The sequence below is a fragment of the Esox lucius genome, chromosome 8 (genome assembly GCF_011004845.1).
Source record: "Esox lucius isolate fEsoLuc1 chromosome 8, fEsoLuc1.pri, whole genome shotgun sequence".
In the NCBI taxonomy this organism is placed as follows: Eukaryota; Metazoa; Chordata; class Actinopteri; order Esociformes; family Esocidae; genus Esox; species Esox lucius.
Genome location: NC_047576.1, coordinates 16724753 through 16736932, shown reverse-complemented (window position 1 = coordinate 16736932; position 12180 = coordinate 16724753). Strand labels below are relative to the sequence as shown.

Below are 12180 nucleotides of genomic sequence, written 5' to 3'. Positions count from 1 at the left end.
TGGCTGGGGCAGTCTCACCCTTATCTTCCCTCTCCTCCATCTTATCTCCTGTAAAATGGATTCACTCAGTTTGTTCATCCCAAGGTCCCCAATGTGCATTAAGTGATATGACGCCTCAGTGTTCTATCTGTTCCTTTTGAGGTAACTCGCTATACAGAGAAAGTGCTGAAGAGGTGTGTGTGTGTGTGTGTGTGTGTGTGTGCGCGCGTGCATATAGTTCTGAATTTGTGTATTTGTGTGTCCGTGCATTTGCGCTTGCGTATGTGTACATATTTTTGTTTGGTCTGAATTGACGTGAAAATTGTGTTCTTCCATGCTCTGCACGAACAGCTGCAGCTGTTTTAAGTACCAAAAAGGTTAGCCCCTTGAGTGCTTCTGTGCAGGATTGTGCTTTGTTCTCTGTACCCAAGCAACCCTTTGTTGCATTGCAGGTGAAAGAGAGAAAGCGGCAGAGAGACAGTGAGAATGAGAGAAAGAGTGAAAAGAGAGAGGAGTGAGCTGGCGAAAGAGGAGTGTTGGGTGGACATACTCAAACAAAGTGCAGGGACTGAGAGAACACGCTCTTTGTTTTGTAATGTATGCTTTTACAGTTCTTTTCTTTCCACAAACCCCAGATTTCTGACAATGTCACATTGGGAGCAGGATAATCACAGCTCTTGCCCGATATCTCCTCCATCACACAGTCCATGGAGGCTTTTTAGTGGAGATAGAAAGGCACTTAAACCTATTTCTCTCTGGTGCTCAAAAAGACTTGGGCACCTAATGGAATCCTCTTCCCCATAATCCAGGGCATTCTTTACAGGTGCAAAATGTTTACTCGGGGAGAATTGTTATCCCAGTAAGTGCCAGCTTTCTGTGAGCCCATGTAGTTCACCTCTGTCAATGTGCTTCACAGCCAAATGCAATCTGTGAATTATTTTACCCTCAATAGTCTCAGGCTTACACTGTTTACAAACAGTTTACTGTAATTTGTTGTCTTCAACATCCTCTAATTCTTTTCACACAATGGAATCCGCTCCCCCTTTATTTCAATGTAAAAATCCAGTGGTCTGCGGAGAAAAAGATACTAAGCCTAACTTGTTCTAGTTGCTGTGTTTTTTTAAAGACTGAAAGTCCCTGCTGCCACAGTGGAAGTCCTATTAAGAACACTTGTGCATCTCTGTTGTCACACAAGCACACACTATTCCACGGGGCCTCACCAGTGGACTAATGCACCAAAGAGCCCCATCAGTCTGGGCCAGGTAGACTTTAACACTCATGTCTAATGCTCACATAAGGTTGATCCTTGGTCAGGTTGTAACAATAATGTCCCTATCACCGGCAAGATTTGTAGTTTGGTAGTACTGCCTTACCCATGCACAGGGCCGTCGGTTTGGTTTGAATATTGGTGGCGACATTTCTTATAGACATTTTTAATAGTAGGGTCATATTACATTATACTGCATCCTCATGTGTTATTTGTGTTTTATGTGGTAATTGAGAAAATGTGAGCGGTTGGTAGGTTTGTAACAGATTTCTGAACCAAAAGGTAAGTAGCTGAGTTTGTAACTACAATGTACAGAAGTATTTTTAGGTAAGTGCTTTATTACTGCAAATAAAATGCCATGAAGTATCAAATTGCGCTTGTTGCACCCCTCAACAACTTTTTAAAAACATATCAAATAAAAGGAACAGCGCTGTACAGCAGCAATGTACAGACACACTGAGAAGATTTAAGAAAAAGAAGGAACAGAAAGCAGATAGAGAGGCGAAGTTTGTCACCCTTTGTGATTCAGATATTCCTCATTTAAATTTTTGTACTTATTTTCAGGAAAGCATTTTTTGCTGCTTTGTACCATCACGGGCACCTTTTCATTCGCTTGACAAGTTATACATTGATCCATGCTGTTTATAGGCAAAATATGAGACGACTGCTATATTTGTGAATTCATTCTAAGTTTTCTACAATCATTATCAACTGTGTAGAGCTAGCCGGCTGAATAGCTATGTAAAGCTTTTTGTAAAAAAACATCCTTATGTTGAAGTTTTGTTTGTTAGCTGCTGTTCTCTCTGTGGCTATCCTAAAACACGTTGATATATGCAGTTAGTTAAGACTGAGCTGATGTTAGAATGTTGGTGTAGCGATAATATCAAAACATTATCAAAGTCACCAAATTAGAACTAGCAATGTGTTGTTAGCAAAACAATCCATTTTGAACAATACTATCAAGGAGTGTAAAATAATTTGCTTTAAAGGTTACCAATGAACTGACAGTAGTAGGGTTGCCAGATTTCATAAACTGTGAACAGCACAATCACCCGTGGTCGCCACACTGCACACTGTCATTAAAAATAGACAAATTTTTCTGGAAACTGCGCACATCTGGCAACACAACAGTATCCTACTGATGTCTCTCGGCTAAGAAAAAAATTGGCTTGCCACGGTCACTGATGTAATGTGCTCTCCAACCAATCAGGAGGAGCAACGGGATGCTGAGTGTTAACACTTTGTGGAACGGAAAATTTGAAAGCAATGACAAAGTAAATTTGAATTATTGTTGGATGAAATTTAATTGTGCCTGAACATTGGTATGGACACCCCCCCCCCCCCCCCCGTAAAATGATGCACTTTCACATGCAACGCCTACTACTCCAATGCAGCAGTTCTGCATTTGTATATTCAATGATCCATTGTAGCCATGACATGAGTTTCCATTTGTGCTAGTGTTTTTGTTGTTTACCACTGACATGTATAGCCTACCCACCGCAGTATCAGCACATACCCCCTCCAGCCATTGGAACATCTACCGGCAAACATTTCTCTTATTGTGAAAATGTCACATTAAATGAGAATCTCTACACGGTCCATGTTCTCTCTGAGATGTTGTTCTTTGACTTTCGTTTTTTTGTAACCCCTCTTGTAATTTGTCTCCCCAAAGGTAGCCGTGACATTTGCTGTGGGGTCAGAGGTTCAACAGGCGACCACGAATGACTTCAGCCAAATTGGGAAGCCTTTCCTAATGGGCACGGTTGCACTGGGTGAGAACTAACTCACACTACTCTATCCCTGAGTCCTCCACCTCCACCTCATGGAACACGAATGCTGAGAGAAAACAGAACATAGACATGTCCATTCCCTATTAAACATGTGAAGAATGTCAAGAAGATAGGAAAACTTCTCTTTATGTTGCCTATAGGTGTGGGGAGAGCAGCACTGGACTGGCAGCTGGAGGGAGGGAGTTGAGAAAAGCTCCCTTTCGGCCTTAATTGGCAGGAGAGGTGTATGTTTGCTGAACAGTTAATGGAGGGGCTAGGATAACCCTGGCTTTCTTCGTGACACTGGAGGCGGGAGCAAATGGAGCGAGGGAGGGTGGGGGATCACACTGGCCCCCACCCCACCCACCCGCCTTCTCTCCTATCCGGTTAATTGGTTAGTACATTGAGAGCAACGAGGTCCTAGGGCATGTGAGGCCTGCGCCGCCTGGGACTAGTGTCTAAAGAGCAAACAAGCCCTTCGCGCGTGGGAGTGGAGGGAGTTTCATTTACAGCCCTGCTCCCCTCTCCGGAGCTTTTGTTGACTGTCTGCACTCCTAATGGGCTGTTGCTTTTAAAGAGTCAGAGGGCAGCATTTTGCTTACAGTGAGAGCAGAGTACCTGCTAACCACAGAATCTGCAGACCTGATTTAGCCAGCGAGACAGAGAATGCAGTACACACACGTTCAAGACAGTAATGGTAAACTAACTATGCAATATGTATGGGTTTATTAATGAAACAAAAGCCTTCTAAGTGGTTGTTTGGATAGTTCTATATTTCCATGGATAGCGGGGAATGGTTGAGCAGTCCCTGTAGGGTTATGGCTCTTTGTTTATTTGTCTAAAACTAATGATAAACCCGAGGGGCAAAACAGTGCAAATTACAGGGCTCTTACCTTTCTCATTCTACCATCTGCTGCAATATAGTGCTTTAATCCTCTGTCTCCATGTTATATTTTCCTAATGATTGTTTTGTACTTTTTAGAGTGAAAACAGACCCTAGTCTACTATGTCAGCACAATGCAAAGGGGATTGAGGTAGCCCAGCGAATGAAGGAATAAGCCACGACCAAAAACACAACATATAATAATACTTACAATTTTGTTGACAAAAATGTCACCATAATTAATTGTTTGTGTCTGTGGAATCATGTAGTATTGTGTAGCAGCTGCATATTCTGGTAACTGCAAATGGATGATAACGCTGTTTGTTTTCAGTGAATTTAGAACTATCCAACTATTTCACATGCTGATACTGACTTTGGTTTGAATGTATGTAGAGGCATTGTTGTATAGCCACAGAATAATACAGTGCCTACGGAAAGTATTTAGACCCACATTGTTTTGTTATAAACTAGAGTTGTTTTTTAAACTAGAGAGTTTTTTAAAAGCCATCAATATAAACTAGAGCTGTAGAAGTACACATATTTGTAACAGTATATGGTATGGTGGGGTGTCGTGATATATTGGTATTGACACTAACCGTGATATAATTTTATTTTATATTGATATCATGTTAATAATACACATATGAGAATATTGTATTCACTAGGCAAAACTAAAGTTGTATTTTTCCAAAAGCCCCACTCGGTTTCTCGATACCTTATTCATGTCACCTATAGACAAACTATTCATGTGCTTAAATTGGACATGGACTGGATATATGCACTGGCATTGAAATCAACTCGTTAGCCCCACTAGAACCCCCGGGAGAGATTCGCAAAGACGCACCATTTTTGTAGCCTATTCACATGAAAAAAAGGATGTTGTATTTTTCCAAAAACCCTTCTTGGTTTTTCCATAGCTTATTCATGGACAAACGATGCACGTGATCAAGCTACAAGTCTGGTCCTATACACTAGAGTTTTAATCAACGCCTTTTTGTTGCCTATTCACTAAGCAAAAATGTTTTTTATTTTTTCCAAAATTCCTCTCGGTGTTAGGACTTGTGGATCTTTTGTTTAGGAGTTAATCTGGTTGCCATTTCATCTGGTTCAGTGTAATTTTTCTTTTTTGTACACCTTTTTTTATTTTATTTGTAGAGTTATGGTTACAGACTCTCTCCACCTCCAAACACTCGTATTTGCCAAAAAAGAGGGAAAAAAACACATTAAACAAAGTTGAAGATGAATTTGACTGATAGCATTTTTTTTACTTCAAATGTTCTATAGATACAGCAATAATACTGTTACTGTGAATTATTGTGGCCACGATAATCATGTAGTGAAAATCTGATATTGTGACTGCCCAAAATAAATTACTAGCTACGCTGTGCTGAATGGCTTTTGAATTATTCTCAGTGAGCTAATGATAACATTTAAGACTACTCTGTCAAGTTGTAATCAAAATTATTAGTTTTTTGTGCCTATCTCAAGGAGAAACAGCTTCTGTTGTAATACAATGGCAATTGATGGTATTAATAAAATAACATTGCTAACTCTGGCTTTGTTTATACAGTATCTCACAAAAGTGAGTACATCCCTCACATTTTTTGTAAATATTTGAGTATAACACTGAAGAAATGACACTTTGCTACAATGTAAAGTAATGAGTGTACAGCTTGTATAACAGTGCAAATTTGCTGTCCCCTCAAAATAACACAACACTCAGCCATTAATGTCTAAACCACTGGCAACAAAAGTGAAAATGTACAAATTGGGCCCAGAGTGTCAATATTTTGTGTGGACACCATAATTTTCCAGCACTGCCTTAACCCTCTTGGGCATGGAGTTCACTAGAGTTTCACAGGTTGCCACTGGAGTCCTCTTCCACTCCCCCATGATGACATCACAGAGCTGGTGGATGTTAGCGACCTTGCACTCTGGTGGATGTTAGAGACCTTGCGCTCCTCCACCTTCCGTTTGAGGATGCCCCACAAGGTCTGGAGACATGCTTGGCCAGTCCATCACCCTTACCCTCAGCTTCTTTAGCAAAGCAGTGGTGGTCTTGGAGGGGTGTTTGGGGTCGTTTTCATGTTGGAATACTGCCCTGCGGCACAGTCTTCAAAGGGAGGGGATCATGATCTGCTTCAGTAAGTCACAGTACATGTTGGCATTCATGGTTCACTCATGCAGCCCCAGACCATGACACTCACACCACCATGCTTGACTGAAGGCAAGACACACTTGTCTTTGTACTCCTCACCTTGTTGCCGCCACACACGCTTGACACCATCTGAACCAAATAAGTTTATCTTGGTCTCATCAGACCACAGGACATGGTTCCAGTAATCCATGTCCTTAGTCTGCTTGTCTTCAGCAAACAGTTTTTGTTGTGCATCATCTTTAGAAGAGGCTTCCTTCTGGGACGACAGCCATGCTGACCAATTTGATGCAGTGTGCGGCGTATGGTCTGAGCACTGACAGGCTGACCCTCCACCCCTTCAACCTCTGCAGCAATGCTGGCAGCACACGTCTATTTCCCAAAGACAACCTCTGGATATGACGCTGAGCATGTGCCTTCAACTTCTTTGGTTGACCATGGCGAGGCATGTTCTGAGTGGAACCTGTTCTGTTAAACCGCTGTATGGTCTTGGCCACCATGCTGCAGCTCAGTTTCAGGGTCTTGGCAATCTTCTTATAGCCTATGCCATCTTTATGTAGAGCAACAATTCTTTTTTTCAGATCCTCAGAGAGTTCTTTGCCACGAGGTGCCATGTTTAACTTCCAGTGACCAGTATAAGGGAGTGTGAGAGCGATAACACCAAATTAACACACCTGCTCCCCATTCACACCTGGGATCTTGTAACACTAACGAGTCACATGACACCAGGGAGGGAAAATGGCTAATTGGGCCCAATTTGGACATTTACACTTATGGGTGTACTCACTTTTGTTGCCAGTTGTTTAGACATTAATGGCTGTGTGTTGAGTTATTTTGAGGGGACAGCAAATTTACACTGTTATACAAGCTGTACACTCACCACTTTACATTGTAGGAAAGTGTCATTTCTTCAGTGTTGTCACATGACATGATGTACTCAAATATTTCCAAAAATGTGAGGGGTGTACTCACTTTTGTGAGATACTGTATTTCCAGTTCGCCAGCATTTGGGCCTTTCAGCAGAGTACAACGGTGATGAATAGAGAGTTGTTGATAAAACATTGCCTTTATTTTGCAGGTGCTTGATGAAAGTACCCTACGCACCTGCTAACATCTCAATCACGTTGACACATCTACACCGACATCTCCTGAGTATCAGTATCCCCGGAGCAACACAGAAATGCAAATCAACAATACAACTTTGTCTCCTCAATGCTTTCAAGCAGCCTTTAGCATCAGTCTGATCAGGCTAAAGAAATGACAAAAGTGATGGCTGTGAGTGTGTAGCTGCAGAAATATGCTGGTACACTATAGTTAAGAATAGTGGGTTTCAACACCTCGTGCCTTGTGTAGTGGCATAGGTGGAAAGGGTGCAAAACATTTTTAAAGCATTGGAAGTTCCCAGGAGCACAGTGGGCTTCATTGTTGTGAAATTGTAGTTTGGAACCACCAAGGCTAGAACTGGTCATCCGCCTAAACTTAATAATCAGGCAAGAGGGGCTTTGGTCAGGGCGGTGACCAAGAACCCAATGGCCACTCTTAACAGAGCTTCAGAGTTTCTCTGTATAGATTGAAGAACCTGCCAGAAGGACAACCACCACTGAAGCACTGTGTCAATGAGGCCCTTATTGTAGAGTGGATAGATGGAAGCCACTCCTGAATAAAAGGCCTATGTCATGCCACCTCAAGGGCTGAGAGAGAATGTCCTTGAGTAACCTAGTCAAAGAGGATTTACAACGAAGAATGGGAGAAACTGCCCTAATCCAGGCTTGAAAAATTGTTACCCCTGATAAAAGTGCTTCTAGAAAGTAGTGAACTTACAGTCTGAATGCATATTTAAATTAAATATTTCCATTTTCTATTTTTGAAATATCAACAAACATTTCTAAAAACATTTTCTGTCATTATAAGTTATGTTTTGTTGAAATGTATAACACAAATGACAATGTCTGAATACTTTCCAAAGGTGCTGAATCTAACCAGCTGACTTCTAGAGAAAGCATTGCACTGTGGGTTGACTCTATCTCAACAGATTTCAACAACACATTTGCCATGTTACTTTTTAAAAACCATCTATTGTTCTAACACATTCCTATTTTACAATGTAAATCATGGGAATGTGCAGTTTGGGTGGAATACATTGAAATGTAAACTTTTACAAAAAAGTAACTGCACTCATTTTAAATAAAATGATCTTATGTCTTTGCAGGGGGGATTGTCAATGTGATGCCTCTCCTGTTTTCAGAAATATCCCAGAACAAGACACAGGTATTATGAATTTTAGCGTCTGTGCACAAACACTCGCGTGCACACTCAATTTATTTACAACACTTTCTAGGTGAATTCCCACCTGATGTTGCTCTGGAGAGTTTAAACATTTGAGATAATTGTCCCTCTCAGCATAAACTGCATGCAATTGTGCCGATGATCAAATGTCAGTAAGAGACCAGGATTCCAATGCTACATAGGGCATAAATGAGTACTCCACTGAGCTCATTGTGTTGTGATAGAGAACCACTGCTCTCAGTTAGAGTTGTTTCCCCTGCTCAGCAGGTAGCCTAGTATGGAGACAAAAAGGATAATAGAGTTGATACTATCAGGCGACACTCCTTCCACGCTGAGAGGAAATGAGTTGATTACATTTACTGTCATATGCTGTTGGTTTGACTGGCTCTTTTTCTCCATCTTTATTCATAGATCATGTGGTTCAGAAGAGTCATATTGGGAGGACTTGCCACATGCGCAGTTCTGAATATATTGTGGTTAGTGTTCTTTCCATTCACTGTTAAAAGTTTGATCAGCTTTCTTGGCGATTGGCCAGTGGTTCGGACATGTTTGAAGGGCCAGTTTAAGACAATGTATTTGGGTGGATGATGGCACAATACCACAAGGTGATGTGGCATCTCTCTTACAAATAGGCAGTTATCCCAGTCGGTGGGTCTGTCCAAACTTCACAGGCCTGGAACCAGCACCCACTCCTGTACCTGCTGACTAGATGTCTGCTCTCCATGACAGATGGTATGAGTACAATCCAGTTGTCCCAAAACGGTACGCTCCAGTAAGCCTGGAACCGCTTTGGACCACAGACAAGAATAAACCTAGTAATATGACAGTCAGTCTCCTGGTGTTTTCAACAATGTAAATGTTTCCAGTTGCAACATTGGACCAGACAAAGCAGAAAGGAGTGAGGTTTCAGACTGGTACTGGAGTGTGCCACTGAGGGCTCCCTGCGTGTTGTTTGTCTTTGATGTCTCTCTTACTAAAGGACTGCCAACATTATTATTTTTTTTTAGAAAAAGGCCTCTGTTGTATCTAATCATCTGTAAAAAACCTATTGAGTTTGCAATCAGTGGTTTTTTACTCGAGAGTGAAAGCAATTATGTTGAAGCAGATGAAACGAAAAGAGTTTGATCCAGGAGATGAAATCTCCCATCAGCCACTGGAGCTAGGCTGCTGATTCGCTTGCAGTAGACTTTTCCTGACTAACCCGTCATTTATCATCCTTCACCACCATAGCCCCTGCCTGCTCCTCTGAAGAGCACAGCTTATCCTACACCACATTTTTACATTTAACAACAATATGTATTTCTGACATCTGAGTATATAGATTAAACTTTTTTTCTGATGTACAAAGGGGAAGAGAGGGACTAAAGAATAAGTGTAGAAAAAACTAGGGTAACAGTGGTATCCTACCTTTCAGTAAAATAGGAAATAGCATTAGGCACTGCTATAATTTGTGCTAGTAACTGTTGTATGAAACATAATGGAAGCCTCCTTAACTTATTGTATTGCTAATAGCACATTACACCACAGTTTAATTGCTTTAATTATATTTTATAGTACTCTAAAAAAAAATCAGTTCAGTGGTTGATTACACTGGGTATTCTAACAAATGTAATATTTTGCTCTGTCTCTGTTTAGGTTTATTCCTGAACAGGCTATATATTTGTCTTTAAGGTTCAGCAATCTTATTCTTGTCCAGCAGTGGTTCTTGCCTATGCAGAACTTTATTTGATTTGCTACATTTGCTCCATTCATATTTGTTTATTTGTTGCTGGTGATGACCGTTTTATTTAACTGCCTACTTCTTGGCCCATTCGTTTTCCGGAGGCGTCACTCTCACTCTCTAAGCAATCATTTTGGCTGTGCTTCTTCCAATGGCTCCTTGTAACACAGTGCCGTTGCCACGCTGAGGTTTATCTTTCCTGTCAGAATCCATCACTTCTTTCAGCATGGTAACATATTCCACGTCTGCTTCATTTGCATCCTGCAAATTGGCAGCATCTGGTCTTCTGGTGACAAACTTAATCAGAACAGTGAGCCACTCTGAATCTCCCCCACCACCACCAACAGTAACAGGACACCTCATCAGTGCCAATAGGCATGTTGATTTTAGAGATAAAAGAAATAGAATTAAAACAACAGACTTTTAACCTTTAACCCTAGACATTCTAAATGGTAAACTCATTGGTACACTCTGTTGACTGATAACAGACTGTGTCATTACACAGCACAACGATCACATAGTCGAAGGAAGCTAATCTAAGGCCGGAGCTGTATACAGAGTCCCATGCGCTAATGTTCATCTTGACAGAACAATAAATGTCTTATCGTGAAAAACCTTTTAGGTCAAGTCGTACTAAAATGTTACCAATGAATGCAGTGGTTTAAACAAAATCACCATACACTCACTAAACATTTCAAGGGAAAATATACCTCACACCCATGAATACAGTCTTAAAACAATGAAGACTTCATCGACGGACTCCTTGGTCTTATGAATAAAATTCGATATAAACAGATTGGTGTGGAATATGGCTGCAAGATGCTGGAGAAACACATGGAAAATGTATCCGACATCCTTGATGTCTCTAGAACTTGATTGGAGTCCACCTGTGGCAAATGTATTGATTGGACATAATAAAAAAAATGCATAGACCTGTGAGTGGTTGCAAAAAAAAATTTCACCAGGAGCACAGTAGGCATAATCATTGTGAAATGGAAGAAGTTTACAACCCTCAATACACTTAGAGCTGGCCAGAATGCCAATCGCTACTTCTGGTGGAAATCACCTGGCTAATACCATCCCTTTGTGGTGGTAGCAACATGCTATGGGGATGCTTCTCAGTAACAAAGACTGGTCAGGATAGAGGGAAGGATAAGGACTTCAGACGGAGGCAAATATTAATCTTTCAGCATGACAATGAACCAAAGCACACAGCCAAGACAACACTGTTGTAGCATCAGGAAAAGTCTGTGATTGCGCATGGGCAGCAAATTTAAAGACCAGAACCACATTAAATATCAGTGGGGAGACCTGAAAATCAGTTATTCGTTGCACCCCATCCAATCTGACTAAGCTTGAGAGGATCTACAAGGAAGAATGGGTGAAACTGCCCATATCCAGGTGGACAAAGCCAGTAGAGGCTTCCCCAAGAGAATCGCTGCTAAAAGTGCATCTAAAAAGGACTGAATGAAGTGTCTGAATACTTATGTACATTAGATAATCAAGTTTTAGCCAGAATATCTGAATGTGATTTAGCTTTGTCATTATGGACTATTATATTGGTTGATGGTAAAATATATATTCATTAAATTATAAATTAAGTCCATAACGCAACAAACTGTGAAGAAAGTGAAGGGGTCTGAATACTTTCTGTAGGCAATGTATGTGATGATAACAGATATGCAATAGAATGTGCATTCATCAAATCACGACACAGATTGATGGGTATACTTTTTGCTTTTATTACCTGTTTTTCTCTAAGGTTCAACACTAAAAGATGAGGACAAGAGGGATTATAATAAACACAATGGATTCATGCAAACTAGTTAGTTACATAGCTTAACTGCTTTATTGAGATTTCCTAAAGTTGGGCTTAAAAAAACCTTGTCCAACTATAACTCGATATACCCAGCAACTTGTTCCTAAGTTCAACAATACAAGGTTGCTACGAGAGATTCAAATACCCCATAAGTCTTTATGGCTTATTCGATAAAGACCAGCTTCCATGTTCGATATGAATTGTAGCAGCACTCATGTTCGGTATGAATTGTATTGCCATCAAACAGAAAAAGAAACATAATTGAATCAACCAATCAATGAAATGTATATTATTATTCCTGT

At 40.7% G+C, this 12180-nt stretch overlaps 1 protein-coding gene across 2 annotated transcripts in view; it reads left to right on the top strand.

Annotated features, from left to right (window-relative positions):
* The window catches only part of si:ch211-51h4.2, a 99765-nt gene that overhangs the window by 43557 nt on the left and 44028 nt on the right, over nucleotides 1–12180 (top strand). For both annotated transcript variants that reach the window (XM_020049289.2, XM_034293795.1), the window contains 3 exons: nucleotides 2919–3018; nucleotides 8263–8321; nucleotides 8751–8815. In XM_020049289.2, coding sequence (XP_019904848.1) covers nucleotides 2919–3018; nucleotides 8263–8321; nucleotides 8751–8815 — 224 coding nt within the window. The remainder of the gene's footprint in view (nucleotides 1–2918; nucleotides 3019–8262; nucleotides 8322–8750; nucleotides 8816–12180) is intronic.